Here is a 26,715-nt window from a genome sequence, read left to right on the forward strand (position 1 = left end):
AGAGGTGAGCAAAGCACAAAAAAATAAGGGGAGACCCCAGCCCAGCCTCCAACCTATGCCCCAGTGACAGCAGGGAAAGCTTACACCAAACCAGTCCCTGCTCAAGCTCTTCTCCTGATGCTTTTTGGTAATGTCAGCCTTGCTCGTGGCAGCACCCTGCCCTGGGATTCAGCAGCCTGTTCCCAGAAGCCCAGGTGCCCGTCTCCTTACTCTGTGCCCAGATCTCTTCCAGGGAGGCCAGGAGATCCAGCTCTGCCTCCTCCTTCAAGGCCTGGGCTCTGTTGACCTGTTTTTCCTATGGTCGCTGAAACAAAAGACATCTGGAGTGCCCTCCAGTTCTCCCTCTCTGCTGGCCCCGTGGCGGCAGGACCGGTGGAGCAGAGGCTGCAGCCCCTGAGCCCAGCCTGGTAAGGGAGTCACAGAACCTGGTGCAGAAGGAGCCCAAAGAAGCCCAGTCCTTGGCTCCAAGCAGCAGCAGGCACAAGGCCTGTGCCTACAGCGGCCAGGGTTGCACACACCTTGTGCCAATCCACAGGCCGTGGCTTTGCCAAGCCCAAGCGGGTATGAGGCTCTCTACCTGGAATAGATACTCCTCAAAGCATGACAGAATAGCTCCTCTTCTGCCTCCAGCCAGTTTTGTGTCTCCTTTGTATTTTTTTTTTCCACAACACTGCTAGTGAGATGGTTCCCAGGACTGGTGCCGTGCCAGGAACCCTGCCCTGCCCTGGGGGAAGGCAGATCCCAGCCCTGGCACTGACAGCCCCGTGCAGGGCTCTTGCAGGAAGGGGCACGGCGAGGCAAAGCACCTGCACACCTCCACGCTGTGTCACAGGACAGCAGCACCGTGCAGCTGCCCAAACCCCCAAAGGCTGCTTTGCTGTGGAACGAGTTTCCATGGCTTCCAGAAAAGTGATGTAGCAACAGCTTTCGAGGGAAGACTGCCCTCCTCCTCCTCTGCAGGTCCCGAATAGACAAATTGTGCTCTTCTCCTCCCTCAGCCGAGCAGCCACAGAGGCCACAGGCACACCTGGAGCTGGAGCAGAGCGTTCCCTTGGTGGGGAAGAGCCAGAGGTTTGAATGCAGAGGAAAGCAAGGCACAGGCCAGGACACACTGCTCAGCCAGGGTGTGAGGGGCTGCAGCTGAGCAGTAAGGTACCGGAGTGGCCCCTCGCTAATCGTATCAACCAGGGCTGACCCCATATGGCCTTTGAAGGGAGAGACTGTTATCGTTTCCTTCAGATTTTCTCCTTCTTTTTGACCTAGATTTCACGTTCCAGAAATAGCTTTCTCTGACATAGCAGCAGGAAAGAGATTAAAGAGAGAGAGAGAGAGTTGTCTGTGTGTGCACACCAGAGAAAGATTTATGGTGTGTGCTCCTTGAGCACTTGTAAGGGAAAAGGGTGGGTATGTATGTTCCATGATCTGTTCTGCAGGACACAAAGAAATTCATGACATCTGTTTCTCTCCATACTAATCTGCTCATTTCTCATCTCTAACCTTTTCCTTGTTATTACGGAAACTCCGCTACCAAACCCTGAGCCCCAGCCTGTTCCCTTTTCCCCAGGAACCCCCTAACGCTGCTCCAGGGCTGTAACCCTGCCATTAAACTCCATCACCAAAACAATACCTCCGTCCTGCAGCAGTGAGGCCGCACTGGGTGCTCTCTGCTGCCACGTTTTAGCCCTACTCCAGGCAGCACCCAGTGCAGCAACCTTTCCTTCAGCTGCCTGCACCCTTTGTGGCACCGCAGGAGCTGGGCTGCCACCAGCTTGGGGCAGATGCTCAGAAAGGGGGAGCTGCAGCACAGTCAGGAAGCCAAGTCTGTCTCGTAGCTTGCTCTTAGCCGTGCTGGCTGCAAGGAGCCAGCAGTAACACGGGAAAACCCAGAGCACCCAGGGGTGCCCCCCCCCCCCCCCCTTCCCCTCCCCACCGGCCCCGCGCCCCCCGCCCGGAGCCGAACCCGCGCCCTGCGGGGAGGGGCGGGGCAGGGGGCGGGGCAGGGAGGAGGGGGCGGGGCCAATGCCGCTCCCGCCGCGCCTGCGCGGTGACGCGCGGGGCGTGGCGGCGGCTTTAAAGGCTCGGCCCCGCCCGCAGCGCGCAGGCGGAGCGGCGGGCGGGCGCGGTGAGTGCGGCGGCTCCGCGCGTCTCCTCCTTTCTCTCGCCGGCCGCGGCCGCAGGAGCACCGAGCGCGGCCCCAGCCCCGGCACCCGCCCTTCTACCGCCGGGCCCGACCTCCCCGCCGCGGCCGAGCGGCCCGCAGCGCCCCCCCCAACCCACCCATCCACCCACCCACCCCCATAATTAATTCAGCCTAGGGGGCGAGGCCGAGCAGCGCCCCCCGCGCCGCGCCTCTCCCGTGTTCTCCGGTCCCCTCCGCCCCTCCTTTGTGTCTCCCCATGGCTTTGTGTCTGGAGCTCCTCAAGCAATGTGAGTGAGTGCCCGGGGGCGCGGCGGGCGGGCGGGCGGGGGGCCGGGCCGGGCCCTGCATGGCTCCGCGGCGGGGGATGCCGCGCCCCCGCCTGCCTGCGCCGCTCCGCTCCGCTTGCTGCTCCCCCCCACACACACCCAGCGGCCCGGGCCCTGCTTCCTTCCCCCCGCTTCTTGCCGTGGCTGCCGCCGTGGGGTCGGGGCCCCCGTGCTTCGCTCCGCCCGGCCGGGGACGCTCTGCCGCCGGCCGGCGCCGCCCCGAGAGGCGGGAGGGCTCCGGGAGGTGGCCCCGGGCCCTCGCTCGCTTTTGTGCCTCGGCTGAGGGAGCCGGGAGCGGGGGGAGCTTGGGGAGCTCCGTTCCCGGCCGGCCCGCGCCCCGCTGCTGTCCCCAGGCTGTGCTGAGCGAGGCGGGGTCACGGCAGGTCAGCGCCCGGGGGCCCCAGCCCGGTGCTTAAGGGCTTTAAAGAGTCCCTGGGGGCTGTAGGGAAGGAAATAGTGTTCAGATCGCACGCTTCCCGGAGTGACACCCGCCCCTTGTCAAGGTGCTGTTGGGATCCGGCCTCCCCTTGAGGAAGGGTGTCTGGGTGCTGAGTGAATGCTGAGGCTTGCAGGGGCTGGTGCTCAGCAGCACCCCACGCTGCTGTGTGCTGGATGCAGGGCTCCAGTCTCTGTGGCCTGGGATGAGATCAGGTCGTAGCTGAGGCTATCTGGTATTCCATGGCAATGGTGAGCTGCCCTGCCCTCTTTTATTTAATTAAATGCCTCTGGATTTAATAGCAGGAACAGTTCTGGTAGTGGTGTGAGCTGTCAGAGGGAAGGGTGTTTGACAGTTGCTTTAAGCACTGAGTAACTGCAAACTCTTAATTTCTACTGGAGTCTTTATTAAGAGGTTCAAAGAGATTATTTCTAGGATGATGTTGGTAGGAGAAATATTACTTATTCCGTGAAAGTATGGACCTTGACCTCAGGTCATACCGGAAATGTGTGTTTGAGATGGGAATGGAACTGGGATCTCTGGCTCCTGGGCTTTAAATTGTGAGTTGGAGGAGGGCAAAAAAAAAAAACACAGCATGTGGCACTGGATCCTAAAAATAAATTCCAATCATGTGGGATGATAACAAGCCAGATTGCCAACTCGTGTAAGTTGGCAGACTTGACTCTGAAGGGTCCAAATTGCTTAGCTGGTGCTTGTTGTTCAGGAGAAATTTGGTGCTGTGAAGTTAGTGCTTTGTGTTTGTGGGGAAGAGCACGCATAACTAGTGATCAGATCTAGCCTGCTTGTCTTTCAGATAAATGTGTGCTTACTCTGCAGCAGTACGTGGGTTTCAGGAAAAGGTTACTTGTGGCAGACAGATGTTGTAACTAAGGAAAACCTGGAAGCTTGTCCTTCTTTATTAAGATGCAGGTGCTAAATGGCTGTAAGGAGTTCTGCATCTGTAGCCTGTTACTTCTGTAGTGTCTGTACAAGACTTTTCTCTGTAGCTGAAATAGGTGTCAGGAGGCCCCTGGATCTGTAATGTGGCCCTTAAGTACTGGGGCACAGGCACTGCGTGGCATGGCAGTTCTGAAAGGACAAGAAGGCCCTGTGCATCCCCACCAGATCCTTGTCAGCAAGGGCAATAATGGCAGAACTTAATTTTCTTTACTTGTGGGTTGGCTGTATGGAGAAGAGTGAAAATAGTGTGAGTTGGTAAATCATGCAGCCCTCAGCACCTCTGAGGTCAACAGGTATCTTTGTGGAACTTGATCAGCTGTAGCTTGTGCTCTGCTTCTCTGGCTGAAGGGGCAAATGTTGTCAGCTGCTGGGGGGAGCTTGCATTTTGCTTTGCAGCTGTGGGTGAGTCAGTAGTTGGATTCCTAATCTGCATGTGCGGTTCAGATTTGTGGACACTTCTGGCTACTTAGCTCAAGGTTATGTCTGCTGGTCTAACGTACTGTGTAATGCATGGGAGACCTGCTGCTCTGTGAGCTCGCTCTGAGCTGTGCATGCTGCCAGAGCAATGTAATTTTAAAAGCTTTTAATGCATAACTAATAACTGCCAAGCACTTACAAATAACTGTATGTCAGTTCTGGTCTCCTCTGTAGAGTTGAGTCCAGCCTCCGTTACTTAGGAGTGAACTATTCAGTGGTCCCTGTAAAAGTCTCTGATGCTAATTCTCTTAATGCTGTAGGTGTCTCTGCAGAAATAAGGTTGCAAAGCCATGCTGCAGCGGGGCCTGTTTTGTCTCCTCAGCTGATATTTCTGCTCTGTGCAACCTGTGTGACAGCCTCAAATATTTTTTTAATGGATTGAGGAGGCATAATTGGATTCAGTGCAGTGCAAGTTACAGTAACATATGTGAGCTGCAAGGATTAAGGCTGTGCAGGCGGGTGGCCTTGTTCAAGAAAAATCTACTTTAATTTCTTCAGTGAAAAGTTGTCAGTGTGTTTCCTGTCAGAGCAGATTTTAAAAGGGAGGGGAGAAATACTAAGTATAATTGCAGTTGCTTGGAAAGGAGATTAGAGTTCAGGCTATTGGATCAAGTTCTGTGCTGGCTGTATTTGGGGCTTGAGGGATGAGAATGGTTGAACGAGGTCCCCCTGGAGAGCTCACAAAGAATGTGTTTATCCTTCCCTTCTCTCCTGGTCTGCAGCCTGTAACCTCTTGCTAGCTACCACCTGGACAGAGGGAGAAGTGGAGGGACAGGATGATACCAGGGTGTTTGAAGTAAACTGTATTTAAACAAGTGAAAGGTAAACTATTCACAGGTGTGCTGCTTAATGAGGAGAGCAGGAATTGTCTGCTTTAGTTCCTCTTGTGGTATTAATGAATTATTGCCCACTTGGTGCAGATGAGCACCCTGTGAGCCTTCTGTCCTCTGCAGAAGCTGTAGGCAAGGGAAGTAACTACCCTGTGACTGAAGTCCTGGCTTCAGTTTAGCCCTCTGCTTCACTTCTCTGCCCTGCCAGGATATGGCCTATGAGCCTGAAATGTGCTGTTTCAGAAGCATTTGGAATTTCTGCTGAAGATAGTTAAGTGTTCAAATACATAAATGTGTGAATCCATTCCTTAGTTCTTATGGGGACTGAGCGTAACAGACAACGTGAGGTAGGGCAGTAATAGCGTTTACATACTGCAGTGTGGGCAGGCCGCTGGCCAGGTAGGTGACAAGCAGTCCTGGGGGAAGTGACAGTCCTTGCCTGCAGGTGATAATGAAGCAGAAAGGTTGTAGGGAGGTCTCTTGGGCCATGCTGCTATAGTGACCTGGAAACTGTAAGCAGGTAAACAGACAGATTCACCCAGCAGTGTGTAACAATAAGGTTATATAGGAAAGAAGTAGGAGGCCTGAAGGCAGCACTTGTTGCTGAGATGCTGGGGTCTGCTGAAGGCCTGAAACCTGAGCAAGTGATTTGTTGGACAGGGCTGTGAGGAGAAGGTGCACTTGATTAGGGGCTTCAGAAGCTGCCTTTCTCTGTCAAGGAGAGGAAACTGGAATTCCCCTGGAGGAACTGTTCCTGAATTTTTGCTTGCAGCATTTAAATACTCTGGAGAAAACAGCAGCAGAGTTGTGATTCTCTTACCTTGCCAGGGCTGGTGGCTGGGTCTTGTGAAATTACTGCTGAAGGGGCATGTAGATATACTGGATGCAAGAAGGATGCATATGATACCTATCTGATACATACCTGATACCTATGTGAGTTGAAGTACTACAGCCTGCCTGCTGCTGCTCCCTTGTAGCAGACAGCGTGTGCAGGAACTTGATCATCCTCATTGCCATATGGGATGTCTGGGGGTTACGCTTGTCATCTCTTCTCTCAACATTGAGAGAACAAAAAGTCTCTTCACACTGGACTTGCCAGAAACAGGCTGCATCGAATGGCAGCACTCATAAGAGAAGCAGTACAAGGATGCATAAATTTAACTTACCACTAGTATTTACATTAAGGACATGTTGACTCTCAGTTTTGTATGTGCTATTCAGTACTCTTTGTTAAGAAGTCCAGGTTTGACTGCAGTGATCTCCTCTTTTAAGCCTAATTCTAAGATCAAAGCTTAAGCTACTGTGTTGTCTCTCCAGTTTGAAACTGATGGAAAAACTCAAGTAGTGAATGTCTAAAGTAAGTTCTTACGTGATGTCTAAAAAGTAAATTCTGATGTGTAGTGTGAGCTGTCAGAATGTAAAATTAAAGCAAAGATTAGAAGCCGAATGTGACTTTCTGCTGATGCTGTCATAGTGCAAGGTAGCATTTGATGAAAGCTGAAAGGTATTTAAGAGTTGATAAAAAAGGGAATTTTTAATGGAAGTTCTTATCATAAGATTAGTCAGACTTCTAAGAATTACTTGCATTTTTTTTTTATATTTGGGGAATGTTCAAACTGAACATAGTCTCAGCAGGGCATTTGCTGTGCTCAAGGGGGATCTCAAACTTCATAGCCGGGGTAGGGATACCTACAGTTGCAATAAACTGAAACTCAAAACTGGGAAGTTAACCCATATCTCTAGGGCCTTATGTGCAAGGCAGTGTGGATGTCTGATGCTAGAAAGTGCCCCAGGCCACAATGGAAATGTCCCCACGAGGATTCTTGAGCCTTCCTCTAAAGGTGCTGGTTAGGAGCTGCAGCACTGCCTGTTTGGCTGCCAGACTGGTTGGTGCTGCTCTTACAGAGAGCAGCATGTGTCAGAGCAGCTTGACTGCCAGCATGCTATTGTACAGCCAGACTCCCCTTGCCTCTTGTAAGGTCATTTCAGTAACTGTTTTGTTAAGAAGCCTTCTCTTCCTTCTTTGAACCCTGAGGCTTTTCCCAGTCTCTCAGTGTGGCCCAAACATGAGGTCCTGAGTCACAACTCTTCTGTCCAGGAACTCTTCCAGGTTTTCGTGCTCTCTATTGAAAGGCTACCAGTGTTTTCTTGTCTGACCTGCCAGTTGAGTAACAATCCTGGGCCAAGGATTTTGGCCTCTTAGTGCTGCTCCTCTGAGCAAAGCAAGCTCCTTGGCAGTGTGGAGCTGGTGGCATGCCCAGCCGTGTATGGTGTGCAGGGGGACTCCCCTCGGGAGAAGATGGGTTTGGGAAGATGGCAGTAGTGGAACAGGGATGGAGATCTTCCACCCCCAAGTGCCTGAACAGCTGCTTATTCTCCTCCATTGGAAGGAGAAGGAAGTTGGACAGTGTTTGCACAACCTTGAGCTCTGGTGCTGCTTGGATTCAGAAGTGCTGGATTCAGTGACCCTCCAGGTTGCTGTGTGCCAAGGGCAAGGCCTTGAGCAGGGAAATCCTGGGTTCCAGGAAATGCAGCTCTGTAACCTGCAGCCTGTTGCCTTGGCCACCGTGCTTCTGCTGCTTGGGCTTGGCTGTGCACTTGGCACCTGGCTCCAATGTCTGCATCTCACTGTCACCCTGCAATCTCCTAGGGTGTTCTGGAGGCTGCTGCTGCTAATAGTTATATTATGCCTCACATTAGCTTTTATCACTGCTCTGTTAACTTGCTTACTAGAGATGAGTACTGTAAAATGCTCCGGGTTGCTGAGGGGAGGCTGCCAACGCAGGCTCTGATGTTTCTGCTATTGTGGGAGCTGCTCGTGCTTCTCAAGCCAAATGATGGGGAGGAACCAGAGGCCTTTCAGGAAAGGAAACAAAAGGCCTGTGTGGATCTGACCCCAGTCCTGAGCAAATGCTGTCCCTGTCTGCTATACACATTGTGCATGCCTTGTGTGTGCTTTCAGTGGACATCTTTGTCCCTCAAGAAGAGGCCAGTGTTTAAACTGACCTGCTTGGTGGCTGTGTGGCTGTGGACTGGTATCTGCAGTTTCAGTACATTGGCTCTCTTGGCTTTTCATCTTTGTGATGCTTTAATTCCTTTTCAGAGTGCTTCAGGGAGTTGATGTCAAAGAGCCATCAGATCTGAAGAAACATATATAAACGTTAGAAATAATGTAAATAGGAGTCAGGCCACTTTAGCTCTGAACATCTGGCCTGCAGGAGATGTAAGGGGCATGAAGGATGGCAGCTGGGTGCAGAGGAGCTGCTCTGCGGTTCTGGCTGCTGCTCTTTGCTGTAGGGTGAGGTGAGTGTTTGGGCATGGTGGTGCTGTCCTCCCTGGGAGGCCCGCAGCTGACAGGATCCAGGCACGCTGGCCCCTGCTGCTGTCCAGTTGTTTGAGAGGAGCGTTAGGTCTCCGTGTTGCCAAGTTCTGGGTCCTATGCTTTGGCCGCAATAACCCCATGCAGTGCTGTAGGATTTGGGCAGAGTGGCTAGAAGACTGAGGAGGAAAGGGACCTGGGAGTGTTGATTGATGCTCTGCTGGATGTGAGCTGGCAGGGTGCTCAGGTAGCCAATGAGGCCAACAGCATCCTGGCTTGTATCAGGAATAGTGCAGCCAGCAGGAGCAGGGAGGTGACTGTCCCCCTGTACTCAGCTCTGGTGAGGCCGCACCTTGAGTGCTGGGTTCAGTTTTGGGCCCCTCAGGACAAGAAGGGCATCGAGGCCCTGGAGTGTGTCCAGAGAAGGGCTACAAAGCTGGTGAAGGGCCTGGGACACAAGTCCTGTGAGGAGCGGCTGAGGGAGCTGGGGGTGTTTGGTCTGGAGAAGAGGAGGCTCAGGGGAGACCTCATTGCTCTCTACAACTCCCTGAAGGGAGGTTGCGATGAGGAGGGGGTTGGCCTCTTCTCCCACATAATGAATGATAGTACTTGAGGAAATGGCCACAAGGTGTGTCTGGGGAGATTTAGACTAGATACCAGGAAATTTTTTCTCTCAGGCACTGAAACTGCCCCCCCAGGGAGGTGGTGGAGTCACCGTCCCTTGCAGTGTTTAAGAAGTGCCTGGACGAGGTGCTATGAGATGCGATTTAGTAGCTTAGTGTGTAGTATTGGTGATAGGAGGACGGTTGGACTAGATGATCTTGGTGGTCCTTTCCAACCTCAGGTTTCTATGATCCTGTGTGTTGCTGTGACCCTCTGTGGAGCTGTGCAGTGACAAAAGGGGGCCAGCGCAGGGCGCACCGAAGGCTCCCAGCAGGCATGAGCCTCGCCTTGTCTTCCAGCCCCGAAGCAGTGGCTCCAATGCTGTTCAGGGCTGGAGGAACAAATGCTCAGCAGTGAGCTACTGGCACCACGTGTGGGTGAGGTATGTACCCCTCCTCCTGTTGGGGCCTGCCCTGGGGAGGTGGCTCACCGGAGGGCTATTGAACATGCGGAGGAAACTTCCTCACCTGTCATCTTGGGTGTTAAATAGAGAGCTTTAAAGAGCAAAGATGAAAGTGTCTGTCATCTTGCCTCTTTGAAGTGCTGTGCTTTGTCCTGTCAGACTGACATTCTGCTGTGCTCTCCAGGCCTGCTGCAGCTCTCATCAGCTGCCCCAGCATACACGTGGCAGCTCTCCAGAAGAGTTGGTGGAGTTGCTGTGTGCTTGCTCCGCAGAGCAAAGCAGGACTCGGGCTAATGAGGCCTCCTTGAATCAAAGGACAGAATTGGGCCAGCCATTTAGGCTGCTGGTATTGCGACAGCAGTAGACTTTGAAGCACTGTCTTCTGGCATACTATTTGTGTGCTTACCTTTGATTTTTTTTCTGATTTTTTTTAAAGTGTCTGAGTATCCAGGGTGCTGGGAGAGGTAGCTCTAAAAATAACTTTAGAGGCTGGTTGCTTCTGAAGTTGTTGTTTCTGCTTCTCTGATTTCTTTCCCTTCTGTTGATAATGTGTTTTTTTCCCTCTGCTTCAAGGTCTGGTTCACACTTAATCATGTGTTCTGCTTTCTTCTAGTTCTTGCTATGTTAACAAACATGCTTTGGGTATGTGTTCAGATAGCTGGTGGATGTGACTGCGGTTCTGGGTGAACTAGGTTGTGTGCCAGGAACACTGAAGAATGAATTAACTTTTTTGAAAGGGTGAAACAATATTTTTTGAAATGTGGTGCTCCTCAGGTACTGTATTGCAGATGGAAGCACTCAGGTGTGTTCTTCAGCTCTAATCAGTGGTGTTCACAGGTGGTGGGGGCTGCAGGAAGACCTGTTATGCCATTTCTCAGAAGTGCCATAGGATGGCTTGTTTTTAGTGGCTGGATGAATCCCAGCAGTAACTCTAGTTGCTGTTAATGCTTTAAATCAGGTCCTGCTGTTACATGTGAAATAACTTCATAAAACTGAGGCGAGAGATGGTGGAAGTACTGTGTACAGTGACTCTCACTTGGATGGATTTATGGCTAAGAACTGCTTCTGCTGTAGTTGTTAAGGGTACCTGTTAAATGTGTTTTATGCTATTTCTTATGGTGCAATGATTTTCAGCATCACTTTTTAAGCAACTCAATTACAGTTCTTGCCATCTGTGCCTCTTACTATAAAACAGCTTCTTTCCTGATTACTGCCTGGCCTCCACTTGACACAAGGCAGCCAGGGCTAGGACCTGTGCTCTGTTTCCCCTGCCAAGAGTGACAGGCCTCTTCTTCCCATCAAATTGTATGAGAAGCACAAAATTGGTCTGCTCATTGCAGGTCTGGTAAGTGGTGTTATCCTCGAAGGCTTAATGCCACAGCTCATGAGCATGATCAGTATTGCTGTGCTTAAGCTGCTCTGCTGGGTGCAGCTGTTCTCACTCCAGCCTGACTTCATCCTGTGGCTTACACCTTCACGTTTGCTTTCTCAGAAAGTAACCCCAAGTATATTCATATCCTGCTGTTGTGTTTAGGCTACCTGAGAAGAGTGCTGTAAAATGTATTCTTGAATGTAGCTGTCTGAATCCAGAGATGAGAAGTGTCTGAGGCTTAAAGCCTGACTGTGGTATGCTCCAAGCAGCTGCTCTGCCCCAGGGACTTCCTAGTAGCTTTGTGGTGCTCCAGGCCACTCTGCAGCAGTGCAGCTAGCAGTCACCTCGTCTCTTGGACTAGAGCAAGTTTTTCGTGGTTAACACGTGCAGTAGGATGGAATGTGGGGAGCGGTCAGGGAATTTGGCTGAAATTATTTGGGTATTATTAGGGGCAAGTTACCTTCCCATAGCATAGATTGGTTCTTTCTTACTGCTTTGGGTGTTGAAAACAACATGGTGTAGATACCTAGAACGTGCAGATCTTGTTCATGTAATCCATTTCAAATCCCAAGTTTGTTCTGTCTTTGAAGGTAGTTTTAGCTGGCATGATTCATTGTGTGGATTGGCAGCCTTGGGTTGGTTTCTTTTGTGTTCTCTTGTATGTGTGTGCTAATTGTAGCATGCTGAAAGGCACTTGGGAAGATTTGCTTAAGAGTGATGGGCTGAGAAGCCTCTGAAGCATGTGGGCAGGCTACAATGGAAGGGAAAACCTGATATGAGAGAAGAAAAATGGTATCTCTGATCCAAGCTGTGCTCTGTCTTCTCAGAGCTAGGAAAGAGGCTAATAATCTGATGACTATTCCAGTGTTAGAAGGGCTTTTTATGCATAGACATGGTTCAGGAGCTTTAGGTTCACCTGGCAAACTCAAAGCAAGGTTTTTGTTGTTGTAATGATGTACTTTCTCTAACAGCTTCTCTTATTTTTATCAATTACTATGGTTCAAACAACAAAAGAGCTTTCATTTTCTAACTGGCCTGTTCTGATTCAGTTGTATTGCTCTGTCCCCGTGTTGGCAATCATGATGTCCCATGCTGTGGCATCACTCGGAAGTAGCTGCGAGGCAGTTGCAAATATTCCCCTGCACTCCTCCACCCCAGTAGCCAACACCTGGGAGGAGAAGGCAGAACAGCTCAGATGTCTGGGATGATGCAGAGCCCTTAACTGAGGCTGAATGTGGTGGAAGAGGTGTAATACAACCACTTTCCTGAAACTGTTCATTGCTGTGTGTTGAGCTCACTTGAGGGAGAAAAAAAAAAATGGCAGGAAGCCCAAAATCTCCAGCTATCACAGCGCTGCTTCACTTGAGCCCTGTTAACAAATGTTTGATGCCAAAAACCCAAGTGCCTACTCGGCTGCATTCCAGTCGCCTTGTAGTGGGCTGGGTGCTTTCTGTGGCTGGATCCCAGGTACACTGAGCTTGTCACAGAAGCTCTGGTACCAGCCTAGAAAGCTGGTACATCACCTCTGTGGCCATTTGAGTGAGCTCTGGGGGTCTCTTGCTACCTTTCTAACTTCTGAAACAACTGTTTCCATTGTGGGAGCACTTAACCACATAATGGGGTGGCAGGGCTGTTGAGAGCTGTGCAATGAGATCATGAAGGACAACAGGATTTGACATGTATCCCCTCATCTGTGAGCTCAGTGAGGACGGGAATGTAGCGGAGAACTGGGCTTCTTTCATGGCTTAATTCTGTTCCTTGCCAAAGTGCTGGGAACTTGCCTTATTTCCTGGAATGCCATGACTCACCATTGCTAAGACAATGTGTGAGAAATGTGTTCTGGTGTGTGCAGTCTCTTCCATGCATTTATCCTCAGCTTTGGCTGTTTTCTGTAGGGTGGCTGAGTGCATGGCACAGCATGCTGCGAGCTGTAGCAACCTCTCAAATAGTCTCCTCTTGGTCAGTGCAAAGCCAGACTCTGGTCTTCAGTGCTTTGCCTGGCAAACACATTGTCTTTGAAAAGGGGGCTTTGTCATAGCTATCACAGAAGCACATTGACTGTAACTCTTCTGTTTGCATTTTTCTGATATTATGGAAGGGGAATGTAGTTACCCCCTGCACAGGAGGGGTAGCTGGAGCTCTGGGATGAGATTGGGGTGCTCAGTGTGTTGGCCCCACTGTTCAGCAAGAACCCACTGCACTTGCATCAGTTGGCTTGGGCTGTTCTGGCTGTGATCTATCTGGACTGGTGCTTTTTTTAAGCGGCCTTGTGTTCAGACAAAAGGGATAAAATATCATGTAAGATGGAAGCTGAAACATTCTTTTTAGTGAGAAATTTCTGGCTGTATTCCTGAAGGGATCAAAACTGTTTTCCAACAGTTCTGCTGACAGATGCCTCTTCTTGTTTTAATTTTACTTTGTGAATTGCTGGGTTTTCAAGCTGAAGGGCTAGAGCAGCTTGTAGCATGAAGACAGTGGTGTTCGTGTCACTTGGAGCTGTTTGAGTGTCCTGTGGAAGGAAAAACATGACCAAGGTCAATTGCATTTGAATCCATGTTAATTGGTAATGATGTTGATCTTAATACAGCTAGCTGTCTGGCCAGCTTGGTTAAGAACTGAAGGGTGTAGAAAATGTTTAGTTTTCACTTGGCATAGGTCACATCTGTCCTGATCCCTACAAGGGGTGTGGAGCTGCCTGTACTGAGGCTACTTGACTCTTCAGACTCCTAATGTAATACTTGCTTAAGAGAAGAAAAGGGATGTTAAAAAGTCTGACTAAAATTGATTTAGACTGTAGGTTGCAGACAGAAGTAATTCAGGAAAAAAGTTAATGGCTCATCTGTAATTATACATGGTCTAAGTTTATATGTATTTAGCATGCTTTGAGTTCTCAGTATGTGTAGAAAACTACCTCATCTCTGGGAAGGATAAGACTGTTTCCCTTACATACAGCAAAATAGCCAATTCCAAAGTATTTGGAGATTTCCATTAAAGGCTAGGAATAGATTGCTTACTAGGAAAAAATCTAGTCCCTTCATTACACATGGGCTTGTCTAGCCAGCTGTCCCCAACAGATTTCTTTATTTAACAGAACAAGTGGCTGTGAAATGGCTTATTCTTTCAGAATGAGACTGCGTGGAGTTCCGTATCCCCAAACCTATGCCCTCTAGGGAGTTAACTGGGGGTAGTTCTGTGGATGAGTCTGTGATCGAATATTCACAGTTGCTTTGTTCTTATTCCAGCGATGGCTTTTGACACACTTGAATACCAGCTATACATCAGATAATCTGATGACCAGATAATTTCTACTACCAAGTTCTGAATAACTCATATGTAATGCGTTCAATGGAAGATCCTATGTAGGTTGTCTTTTGTATTCCTGTCTTTCAAAAACTATGAAGTACCTGAGTGAATTCATGGGGCAGCTTGGAAGCTCTTCTCCTGTCTCCACAGTTTCAGCAGGTAACCTCTGCCAGTGAGAAATGGGCTTATCCAGCTCTAGAATGGGCAGAACAGGAGTGGCTCTCACAAGTGACAGATCTCTGGGTGTTGCTTTTTGATCAGTTCTCCCATGGTTGCTATTAGACAGATAAAGGAAAACTAGGTCAGCATTGTGCTGCTTTGGGGAGCAAGAGGTTGGCAATAGACAGAGACCTCTTCTGTTGCAGCTATGTGAATGCCAGTGTTCTGGGCTTCCTTGCAGGTCATCTGCAGCCTCTGAACTGTTTCCAGCAGCAGGTCTATGCTGACCACCTTGCATTGTAGCGTAGATGCTTTAACTTGTGTTTGCATGGTAAGATATCCTTTCCCCCATGCTAACCCCTTTTTCTACTTGCAGATTTCTTGAATTAATGCAATCCCTCAGACTGACTTGGCTGGCATTTATAACGGTTGCACTGCAGAAGGAAAAAGAGGCCAGCCAAAGTAGACTGAGCACTTGAGGATAGGAGCAGAACCAAATCGATACACTGCAAATCAGTGTATTCCACTGTGTTCTCTGAAATGTAGCCAGAAGGGCATGTATCCGTCTCTCAAACAAGCTTAAAGATTTGGCTGTAGATGGTCACCTACAGGATAAAAAGCAGTTTCAAAGTTAGTAGCCCACTCTTTCCTTTTAAACTTTTTTTTTCTTTGCAGAATAGCCCTCTGAAATGTATTTAAGTTGTTAAGGAAAACAGCATTTCTGTCTGAAAGATAAGGTAGTGAAAATCATTACAAGTTTGTCTGGGCATCTTTCCATTGCTGAAGTTGGAGACATTCTTTCAGCACCAGTTAGTTAAGGGTTGTGACACCAAGTGCTTGTTCAGATTGCAAGTCATCAGGTTGCGTGCTGCAAGCCAGGACCTGGAGATAAAAATCAAGTTGTCTTGTGTGATTTCTGATAGACTTGGAAACTGGAGCTGCCTGATCGTGTAGCAGCAATGGCCGTGCATACTTGTTCAAAGGTAAACAGCTCCTGCAAACATCGTGCAGAAATCATCCAAGATACAGATTTGTGCTCAAAGCAAACTTGCAGAGAAAAGTAGGTGGTGTAAAGCTGTCAGGTGCTCTTAAGATAACTAGAAGTGAAGTCACTTAAGTGTATCTGGAAGCCTCAGGCTCCCATCTAGCAAGCTACCATGCTTCAGAGTGGTAGAGTAGGACTCTGTATTTTAAGTCTCTCTACTTCTGATCAGTGAGTGGCAAGAGATAATGGAACCCTTCTCTCTTTCAAGAAAAACGCAGTTGTTCTTTGTCTTGTACATTCTTTTCCAGTCCCTCACCAGAAGGAAGATAACGTACTGAACCAAGGTCTGCGCTTGTCTGGGCTCTTTCCAGTCATGCTGAGCACTGCTTACTAATACAGTGTCACATACAGGGCAAGCATAAAGACAACAGTAGCACTTCACTGTTTCTGTGTCCAAGATCTCCTGGCCTAGCCAGTAGTGACATACTTCCAGGATGTGAATCAGTTCTGTGTCAGTGGTACTTGCTTTTTTCAGACAGACTTTGTGCACTGTAGTTTGGGCAACACTGAGTGAGGATAGGGTAGAAACATAGGTGGATAACGCTCTGCTGCACTGCTTGATCCGAACTCTTCACAGCTGAAAGTGGAGCTGCTGGTTTACCTCTGGTGCTCAGGTTGTCTGGTGCTGAAGCCTGTTTGCAGGATTTGAAGGCCGGGCCTCAGAGGCAGCATAACCTCCTCCTGCAGTGCGCTTCACCAGAAACTGCAGGCTTCCAAAATCCTTTGAGGTTTTCATGTAGAAAATGTATGCAGGAGGAAGCTGGTTTGGGAGATACCTGTGCATGCTCTGCTGTGACACCAACAGAATTGTAGACCTGTTTTGTCTGCCCACTGCATATGGTTGGCTTTGAATTATTAGCAGTCTGTCTCACTTGAAGGGGGAGCTGATGCTGTTCAGCTGGCCTCCTGTCTGAGGTTCTCCCTGCCTGTCCATGTGTACTGTACCTGATCCATGCCATGCTCAGCACTGCTTGTGGTTGACAGTGACAGTTCACAGCTGCATTGGCACAGGGTTTGTTGTGTGTAATGCACAGCAGCCCAGCAAGCAGGGGCAGTAGGCTGCCACCAGTGTCCCTTGCAGGAGCACTGATTGCAGTTCTCGGCTCTGTGGGCTGGTCCTCTGGTTACTCTTATCCTGTACCATGAAGTGGTGAAGGTCGGAGCTAAGGCTTCTACACAGCCATGATCATGAGTGTAGGAAGTAGTCTAGCAGTATCTACCAAAGGGGGAACTCTGCATATTCAGCAGTGGAGTTCATGCATATGTGAGCTTCTGTCCCTGCAGCTTGTACCTGTTCCAATATCTAATTAAAAACTAAAGTTCCTTTTTCTTTTTGTGGATGATATTTATGAATAACTTTCTTAGCTGGCTTTATGGTAAAATCTCTTTGACAGAGGAAAGGAGTGAGTTTCCACAACACGGAGTCTGAAAAGGTCTACTTTTTTTCTGATATTAACTACTTCCAGAAAGCAGAATGCTCATTACCCCAAGTGGTACTTCGTAGTGTGTCTGGCACCGAAGTGTGAAAACCTGGGATGCTGTTCTCAAAGTAACCATCTGTTTCAAATGCTGTGATTCCAGCTGTGCTCATCCAGCTGTGTTCATGCTCCTCAGTGCGGTAGCTCTGCTGCTCACATCCCCATGAGTGGGACATCACAGAATAGTTTGTCCTAGGTGGTAAGTCATACTGCAAGCTAGCTTTAAAATTTCAGAAGTAATTATTCCATGTTATTGCACTGTTGCTCATGTACATATCTAATAGAAACTAATGAATGTTCTGGTAGTAATGTGCAAAATATATATTCTATGTATCTAAAAATCAAACATTTCCTTTAGATTTAGATAACTTAAAACTTAATGTTTTGAAGCTTCTTGCATCTCGTGCAGGAGCCAAAGCCCAAGGCAAACTTGTTCATCCTGGCAGGGACTGCTGAGTTAAACCACAAAACAGTTTTCTAGTTAGTCAGGCTCCTGAGAGTTTTCTCTAATAACATCCTGGATTTGAGAGCAGCAATATCATTTGCTTACTTGAACCCACTTCTAGCTTTAAGTGTTGCCATCTTCCGTGTTTTTTCTCTGCTTGGAGTGCTGCATGTACCAGAAGAGGTGGCTTCTCCTGGAATCTGGGTGGGCAGGCAAAGGACAGAACATCCTGGAATGTAACTTCCTAATGAAAAAAGCAGTGTGGTAAAGCCAGACATCCAGTGACTGCAGATTCATACTGTGTTAAAATTTGCTTTAAATCATGCTCTTGCTTCAAGATCACTGCTGACGCAAGCCAAGAGGAAGAACAGGTCAGAGTCCTTAGTCTTGAATTTATTAAAGAATTTTCTTAGCTTGCTGGATGGTGGTACTGGACATTCCAGTGAATTTGACTAAGTGTTGTCCTGAAATTGTGTATGTGCCTGGATAACAAAGTATCTGCAGAACATAGGTGAAATGGCTTTGTGCAAAACTTTCCTGCTCATTCAAAATGCATGATGAAGCTGAACCTGGGTGTTTTCCTTCTGTATTGCTGTAGAGTGTGAACTGTCCTTTAATTGCAAACAGGGAGTGCTTCTAAAACTGTCCCTGACAGAACAGTCCTGGGGTAGAGGCTGAGCTGCCCCAGAGGCAGGTGTCCAGTAGGGCAGGAGTTGGGAGGCTGTGTCCTATTTCAATTAGATATGACCCTGGCCCCGAGCAAAGTGGTACTTTAACAGAATACTGTTAATAATACTGTTAATAATGTTAGTGTTAATTGTACTGCAAATTGCCATATGCTTGGTTTCCTGGCCTAGAGAAACCACAAATCACATGGATCCTCTGTTCTGTGTGGTCAGCGGGATGCTGCTGAGCCTTGCAGCCTTCATCTCCCTGGCTCCCTCCCTCATGTGCTGTGTGGCCACACAGGGTCTGGTCCATGCCAAGTGGTAACTGGGGCTGTGGTGAGTGTGGTGGGGGACAGGTAACAGCTGCAAGGAGAAAGAAAAGGGTTTGAGTCTCTGGGTTGCTTTCATAGCCTTGCTTTTTTTGCCTGGCCCCTAGGTCTGCTCCTGTTGTGCAGAGCGCGTGGTGCGTGGCTTGGCTGAGCTCTGTGCTGCCCATCCAATGCAGTGCTTCTGTGCAAAGTGTTCCTTCTGGTCTCACAGGTGTAGATCAAGGTCTGCTCATGGATCTCATACATACTAATGTGAGCTTGAGCAACATGAAGGGTAGTCTTTCACACAAATACCTTGTTTCGTGCCTTGCTTTCTTGGTGTCTGAGCTGTTTGCATCTTTTTTTAAGCCCTCATTAATGACTTCCTGGTGTGAGGCCTGCTGAGGTATGCAAATCAAGTTGAAATCAGACTGGATCCTTGTGTAAATCCCCACACCATGGTGGCCTCCTGTGTGCCCAGTGTGACTCACTTGGGTTGTTACACCCTTTCCCTGGGGACAAGGCCCCCATGCTGGGGGGTGGGGGATAGCAGAGGCCTAGGTTGCATGGGGCTTGGTAGCAATTCTGCCAGGTGTCCTGTCAATTAACTGTTAATTAAGCTTGATGTAGAGGTGCCTCCTTTAACTGTCCTCGTGGTTGTTTGCAGTAGTGGTTGGAGCAGGAGGGGGAAGCCCTGCAGGACCAAGGGAGGTGGCACTTCACAAACTGTTCCAGGTATCTTGCAGCACAGGCTGCTGATGTTGCAGCTGCATGGGAATTTACTGCTGAAGGTGATGCAAGCTGCTGAAAGCTTGCTGTTACATGGCCCTATAAGCACTCTGCTGTTCTGTCAGAGCCTCCTTGTCCTAATGTTCCTGTGATTAGATAACTGGCCATGCATCTATTTACAAAACAGTATCCAAAATAACTTGTTGCTATTGTTTCCTCAGCTGAGCAGTGCATGCTGGTTACAGATAGAGAAATAGAAGAACTAAATGTCTATTGCTGAACGGGAGGTTGGACTTTTTTCCCATCAGTGCTTCAATGCATTGTTGTTGTTTTCACGATCTCAGAATTCAGCCTTGTTGGTACGTAGTGTGTCTGCTATCACCTCCCAGGTGTCTTGGCTTCTGGAAGTCTGGGCCAGTAACAGAAACGGTTTCACATTGCTGCCTGAAGTTTGGATTCCCTCTTGGTGTGACTGCCGAAGACACCAGCCCTAGCAAGTAGGGAATAGTCACTGGTGCAGGAAGGGCTCTCCTAGCTACTCGTTGCATCCCTGTGAATCAGTAAGCACCACTCCGCTGCTGCTGGGGGCTCAGAGCCCCTTGGAGCAGGCAGAGCAGCAACTCCAGGTTTTTAACTTACGTTGTAATGGGAACAGTTTCAGCATTCCAGTTTTTTATCTACTTGACAGCACTTCTTTCCCTGTGTCATTCTCATGTTGATGGCATGTTCACACTGCATCTGCTGCCTGGCAGGAGCCATGCAGAGGAGGTTCTGGTAGTGTTATTCCATTCTTACCCAGCTTTAGCTAAACCCTGGCTGAGACTTGGTAGGAGACTGAATAGCTGTCTTGTAAGGGATGGAGATCTGGTGCTTAGTTGCTTACTGAGCATCTTTAGTCAGCATGTGGTAACTGTTTCAACTCTTCTGGCAGCTTGTCTAGTCTCTCCCACTGGAAGTATGGCTTGAGTATCTGAAGCTGAATGCTTTCTTGAAGGTACTTCACAGGAAAATGCAGAAAGCGTTGGTTAGTTTGCTTCCCAGTCCAATATCACAGGCATCAGGACTGCCTCTGAGGCACTTGAGTGCACTGTCCCCTTACTGGGGACAGACCAGCTGCAGCACGTGGTGGGGCAGAGCAGCTCCCTCGGCCTTGGTGGTCATGGTAGTTCCTACTTGTAAGGACACGAAATGAAAGCACTTGCTGACCCCAGAGTACCTGACATGGTATGAATCTATACTGGGGCTTACCTTGTAGTAGCTACTCATGTATCAGTGTGCTAAAGGCAAAGGCTGAGCTGGTGAAAAGCACTTCATCAGAAGATGGGCATTTTGTTGGGAAAAGTCAGCTGCTCTTACTGTGAATTTCATCCTACCGCCAGTCTTGGTGTTTGATAATTGGCATGAAGAAGATTGGATGCCTGAATGCAGTGATTCATTCCAATTCAGTAATTGTTCCTGGTCCAAGTGTGGGGAAATGGCCAAGTGGAGAAATAACTTTAAAGTGTCTGGGTTAGCTGGACTTTTCAGAGAAATACAGGGGGTTGTTTTTGCGTTGTTTTGTTTTGTTTTTTTTTTTCCACTAAGAGGTGGTAAAAGTGTGCTCCCCTTGGTGTTGGTGTGGGAGCAGGATCAGGCCAATGCTCAATGCTTTGGCTCCTTGTCCAGGAAAATCCAAATTCATTTTTTCTCCAAAGCCTTTTTCATCCTTGTTGGTGTGAGGAAATCTCCACAAGGAGCAGTTTCAGTTTGTTCATTCCATTCCACCCTTGCAGGAGGAGTTTTCTTGGCACATGGACTTTTGAGTTGTCTCTACCATCATGGTGTAGCAGCTGCCTGAACACTCAAATTTTGGGCAAGGGGAAACTGGGAAGAGATAGGGTTGTGGTTAACAACTGCCTGGCACCTGCTTGCTGAAATCTCTGATCATGTTCTCCAGAAGGGTTGGTAGCACAGCTGCTTGGTAGGACTGTGACTCCAAAGACCCTTGCAAGAAGACACACAACTTCCCTTCCAGAACTTCAGACAGGGTAAGCCCCTGATGTGAGAGGCAGGGCTGTTCCTCCTGTAGCTGCTATGTCAGTTCCAGTGTTGGACTTGCATACTGCTGTACCAACAGAGCAACAGATCCTGAGTTTTTGCTGTGGTACCACTTCTTACTGTTGAGGTTTCTCTATAATGGAGAAAAGGCTTGTGTATGTTTGGAGTGGGGGAGTTGCAGCTGAAGAAAACAGTTTGTGGTGTTTGTGCTGCCTGGTACAGGTGTAGATGTCTGACATAGCCTTATGAAACTGTTGGATGTGCTAAAGAGAAAGCTGAAAATGAACAGGAGAAAGCAACATTTTAGGCTTCTGAGGCTGTTCTGTGCTTCTAAAAACTGTTGTGGAAAGGTTGCTTGTGACATCTTTTTACAACTTTTTTGACTACAGAAAGCCAGAGCAGTGTCTTTCAGCAGGCTTCCCTGGAGGCTCCTCTAGCTTTGGGCAATCAAGTGAGTGCTGTTCCTCAGGGTTAGACAGCTGTGGTTGAGCAAGGAGTGACTTCTTCCAAAAAACATCCCTGGTAAGCTGTTTTCTACTGGAGTAACTTTAAAACAGTCTGGCTTGCAGTCATTCTCAGCGCTTTCCTCAAGCCACTGTAAGTCAGTTTGCTACCTTCTTCCAACTCGGTCAGACTAACCTTTTCTGTCTAGTGTGGTGGAACACATTCGGAAAAGCAAAAGTGCCAATGCTGGAAGCTCTGCTTGATCTGCTTGTTGGTATTTAGCTTTTACAAGTGGAGTCCTGGGAGTAAGTGTTTTGGAGTATCCTACACAACAACCCGAAGACTCCTGGGAGCCTGAGCTAGATGATGTTTGTTACTGAGGAGGTTATGCAAGTAGAAAGCTGAAAGGTGTGCAGGGAAATTAATGATCTGTCAATAGCAATAAATCCCATGTGGAAAACAGAGCCCAGGCTGGGATAAGCAACAGGGGAGGCGAAGCCCAGAAGTCTTACAGCACAGAACTTTCAAGGCAGGAATATAAGCTGCTATGGCCGTGCAGGTTCCTGACAGCAGCAGGCTATGCTCTAGTGACATACAGCGCTTTTCCTTGAGAGTGGAGTTCAGTGGTAACCCTGCCTAGAAGGTCAGGGAGTTGTCGTGTACAATACCGAGCTCCAGACAGCTGAAGACAAAGGAGTAGATCCCGAGCCTACCATGGTGGGCAAAATGGCAAGAGAAGCAGCACAGCTAAGACAGTGCCTTCCAGGCTTGTTGCCTAGTGACTGAATCTGTGAAATTGATGCAGTAGGAGTCTTCGCCTCTCCTTGTGTTCCATTTCTAGGTAATAGTCTTAAATCTTTAAAGACTCCATATGGCAGGTTGGAGGACCAGGTTAACGTGGTTGTGGGTGAGCAGCTCCTGCACATGAATCCACGTCTCCTTGATTCCTGAAATAGAGTAACCCAGCACTCTCTGGAATTACTCTAGGACCCCCCTCAGTCCAAAGGCTGGGAGAAGGGACCATTGTTAGGGGAGTGTTTGTGGTCTTTGAAATTCCTCGGAAATCAAAGTTGAGGCCTCTGGGTGAGCAGTGTAGGTTAAGTAACTGCGGATACACCCTATGGTACCAATGTATCCCCTCTGTGCACAGCAGTGTGGAAGGAGGGGTATTACAGAGTAGTCAGCTCAGCTTTGTAATGTGGGTTAGTTCATATATGCAGAAACCCCAAGCAATGATAACAGCTATACTTTCAAAAGCCTTCTAATACCTCATCCAAAAGGATTAGAAAGCTGGTGTATTTGCTTAATTGCATGCCCTGACTCTCGAGCACTGATTTTCTTTCTTTAGATCAGATGAGAGGTTTGCAGCACTGCCTGCTCTGATTGGTGCAGCAGCTCACCGCTGTCAAATTTAATGCTAATGAAGGAGAGAGGGAGCAACCTGATGATAGGAGCCTACTACAGCCCTTTGCATCCATGTTTTTAATCTTATAACTAATGCCATATTAGATTAGGAATTAGAATGTGGAATCGTTTCCTGTAAGTTGGAAAGCTCACACTGTCAGCAAACAGAAGTTTCCCAGCAACTTTGACTTTGATTCTCCAGTATTAGCATAATGTTGCCACATCTTGGTTTGTACATACTTAAGGGAGGAAATAGCTTCAATTGAATCTAAATATTAAAACTTGTTGATGACTGCAGCTTTGAAGATGTAAGTCGTGGTTGCTTGCTGCCTGAAAACAAATGTCCAAGTGGAAAAAGGCCATCCTGATTAATGTGTAGATTTTTTCATAGAGTGGGTAAGTGCAGGGAGAAGTATATCTAAGCCTGATGGTTTTCCCCATCTCCATTGCACAGAGACTGTTCTATTGTTGTCTTGTCTGCTGACACATGTGCTTTCCCTGGCCCTGTGGGTACAGGGTGTGGTTTGTTTTTAGCTTACAAAGAATTTCTAGTCATCTGGGTGTGGGGAGCATTTTTCATAATGTTCTGGCAAAACCACCTCTGCTGCTCTTGGTGGCATCACTGAATATTTGCTGCAACCTAAAACAGCTGGAATCTCATCCTGTGAGCGCAGATGCCAGCAATTCCCTGTTTGGGTAAAAACTGGAACATAGTAAGCAAATACTGTGGTGAAAACGTTGAGACTGAATAAAGTAACGGGGGATTTAATTCTTCTCTTGCCTTGAGGCTTTTCTGCAGCAATGGTGGCAACTTCTAGATATTCTGTCTGAGGTAGGTTGGCGAATTGCTGCTCCTTCTGTTCTTGGGAGTGAAGCAATCTTCCAGGAGCCCTGTTTGTACCAGGGGAGTGCTAACAAGAGCTTGGTTGTTGCTGACACCAGTGCAGCCCTGTTACTGTTATCACGGTATCTGACAAGCTGCTGACTGCCATCAGCACTTTCAGCACCCTCTTGGCCAGCTCTTCTATGAACAGTGTTTAAATGGCACACTTAAAATAATAGCAACCCATCCACGATGCTTCCAGGACTGTTGGTGGGACCAAGCCACTACTGCAAGAACTCTTCATCTGTCGAAGCAGAAGCTTCCTGCAGGACCTCCATCTCCCTGGCCAGGCTGGTGTTGGTGCAATTTCACCATGCTGCAGTACGTGTTCCCGCAGCTGCCCAAAGACCTGGACCAAAAGTGAGATTGACTGGTGGGATTGGAGGATGGTCACTGAGCTGAAAGGGACATGTGGGGAAGTACTGCAGAGTAACGTTGCTATTGGCAGCATGGTAGGTAGACAAATTCTTTCCTAGAAGGCAAGAAGTTGGGTTGTTGCACGCTGCAGGGTTTCAAAGTGCAGGCAATAAGCTGCATTTGAGCACCATGTGTCTCCTTTCATGTGAACAAGTGCTTGAGAATGACTTCGTGCTTTAGAGGTCATCAACTGCTAAAATAAGTCTGGGCTGCTGTTCTTTGGCATGGACGAGAACAGACTTGGGTTATCGAGCAGTCCTGCATGGGTTTCTAGCCATGTGTTTTTTGACTGGGTGTAACTTCGAGAAAGTGTTAAGATTCCCTGGATTTCCACAGTGACACAAGTTGAAAGCATCTGCAATGCCATCCTCTGAATGAGAGTAGTGTGGCATTGCCTGAAGTGAAGTGATGTCAAGCAGGAAGGAGTGTTTTGTGTGATGCATAATTAGTGTGTAGAACCTACCTCTGCAGGATATACTAGAAACTCAGAGAAAAACTAATAAGAGCTGCTTAATTACACTAGCTTTCCTAAATACTTTAATGCTAATACTCTAGGTGCACTTGGAAGTGGCTGTAGTAGTGGATGAAGAGAGGATTCTCAGTCACTTGTTATTAGAGCAGTGTCTCCTCTAAATACCTATCCCTGGTTGTTGCAGCTTGCTACTTCACGTAGCATCAATTGCTTCTGACAGCGATGGATTAATGTCCCCAGTGGAGAAGGGAAGCAGCCTGCAACACGGTGGCACTGGCTAATTCATACCTGGTTCGTGTATGTGCTACATCCACCTGTATGCTGCCTCTGTCCTTCTGAACAAAGCTCCAAGTGGTGTTGGAACAGGGAGAGGTGTGAAGGCTGCTCAGTGCTCTGTGTGACAGCAGTGCTGCAGCAGCCAGCTTGGGCAAGTGCTCCCGTCAGTGCTTCTCTGCGTATGTTGGCTGTGGTCTTGGATGTCCTGCACAGCTCTTGCTCTTCGTGAGGCCTTTCTAATACATCCAGGGCTGCTGAGCCAAAACTGGCCCAGATACAAGCTTCAGTGTGCGGCCTGCTGTAACAGGCTCCTCCGGCCCCTCAGTGAAGGCATCATTGTTTCTAGTCACCACAGTTGGCCTTTAAAAGGAAGGAGAAATGAGGTCTGCAATAAGTGCTGTTCCTGGAAGTGTTCTTTATGGAAAGCAAGACTCCATATGCATCTTAAAGCACTTTCTCTCTCCCATTTTGCTAGCAGATCAGTCTAGTCTCTCCGTTCTCTCTGCAGGACTCTCGGGAAAGGACTCGCTGCAGTGCTTTCTTCCCTCTGCCCACGATGGCTCTCAGCTGGGGCAGAGCCACTGTGTTGCTGCTGTGATGGGAAAGATCCTGTTCACATGGATATGAGAGGGGGTGGGAGTGACACATTAAAAGCCAAGCTCAGCTTCTGTTGCTGCAAGCTTTCTATGCTTGTAAAAAAAAAAAAAAAACCTACTGTGGGGTTAGGATTGTGCTGGCACTGCTCTAGCTGCTGCTGTCTGCTCTGCTTGTTGAGCTGTCCTGCACAGCTGGGGACTTGATTGGGAAGTGGTTGTGCTGTGGTTGTGGGGGAAGGCAACTCTTTGCAAGCCTGCAGGCTCACCTTTTTAGGCTTGTTTGGTCCAGGCAAGACAGGCAGTGGAAGGAATCAGCTGGTGTCTCCATTGCTGCCCAACCCATGCAGGACAAGCTGGCAGGACAGATGCTTGGTCACCCCTTTGCTGCTGCCTGGGAGCCTGCTGAGGCTCTGGTGTCTTCTGCTGTGCTGGCTGAATTTGTAGAGGAGGACCCTGGCCCAAGAGGATAGAATCCTTGGTAGAGCTTGTGGGGATGTGGATGGGTGAGCAGAGCCCAGGAGAGGCAATGGGGATGTGGGGACTGGGCATCTGGTCCTGCCTGAGCTGGAGTTCTGCCTCTTCTGACACCATGCATGTGGCATTTCACTTCTTAGTGATGTCTCAAGGCAGGGCTGTGGCTTTTTCCCAGATTCTTTGTGCTTATTAATAAATTAACAGCTTGGGGGTTGTAAAAAAACAAAAAAAAAAGCTCCCTTACAATGCTGCCCTGTGCTAGTTGGGTTGGAGACTGCCTGACTGCACAGTCCAGATGGAGAGCCTTCTGCATGTGCATCTGCAGAGCAGGGTGGAGTTGTGTATTGCTGCTCTTACTTGCTTCAGAAACCTGTCCCGAAAATTACTTTGGGGAGGGTGGGGAGAAATTACAATGACACTTCTGACACAAATAGAAGCCCCAGTAATAGTTACTGCAGATGGGTTTGGGAGTGTCTGTGGCTGGTGTTCTCTGCAGCATGTGTTGTCCTGACAGTAAACTGCTGTAGCAGTCGGTGGCCAAAATCAGTCCGAAGTCCAACTGTGCAAGATGCGGTATTTTTAAACCCCCAGCGTTCCTGGATGGTGTCATCTAATGCTTTATACCTCTTCTTAAATTTGTGACCTTCTATA

At 48.5% G+C, this 26,715-nt stretch overlaps 1 protein-coding gene across 7 annotated transcripts in view; it reads left to right on the plus strand.

The window, feature by feature from the left end:
- The window catches only part of DLGAP4 (DLG associated protein 4), a gene marked incomplete at its 5' end in the record, with an annotated part of 63,410 nt that overhangs the window by 17,955 nt on the left and 18,740 nt on the right, over positions 1–26,715 (plus strand). For 2 of the 7 annotated variants that reach the window (XM_082773033.1, XM_082773032.1), the window contains one exon: positions 2,129–2,427. The exons of the other annotated variants lie outside the window; for them this stretch is intronic. In XM_082773033.1, coding sequence (XP_082629159.1) covers positions 2,397–2,427 — 31 coding nt within the window. Of the gene's footprint in view, positions 1–2,128; positions 2,428–26,715 lie in introns of those variants that run through there. 7 annotated transcript variants of the gene reach the window in all.

The sequence above is a fragment of the Aythya marila genome, assembly GCF_965140915.1.
Source record: "Aythya marila genome assembly, chromosome: 16".
Taxonomy (NCBI): Eukaryota; Metazoa; Chordata; class Aves; order Anseriformes; family Anatidae; genus Aythya; species Aythya marila.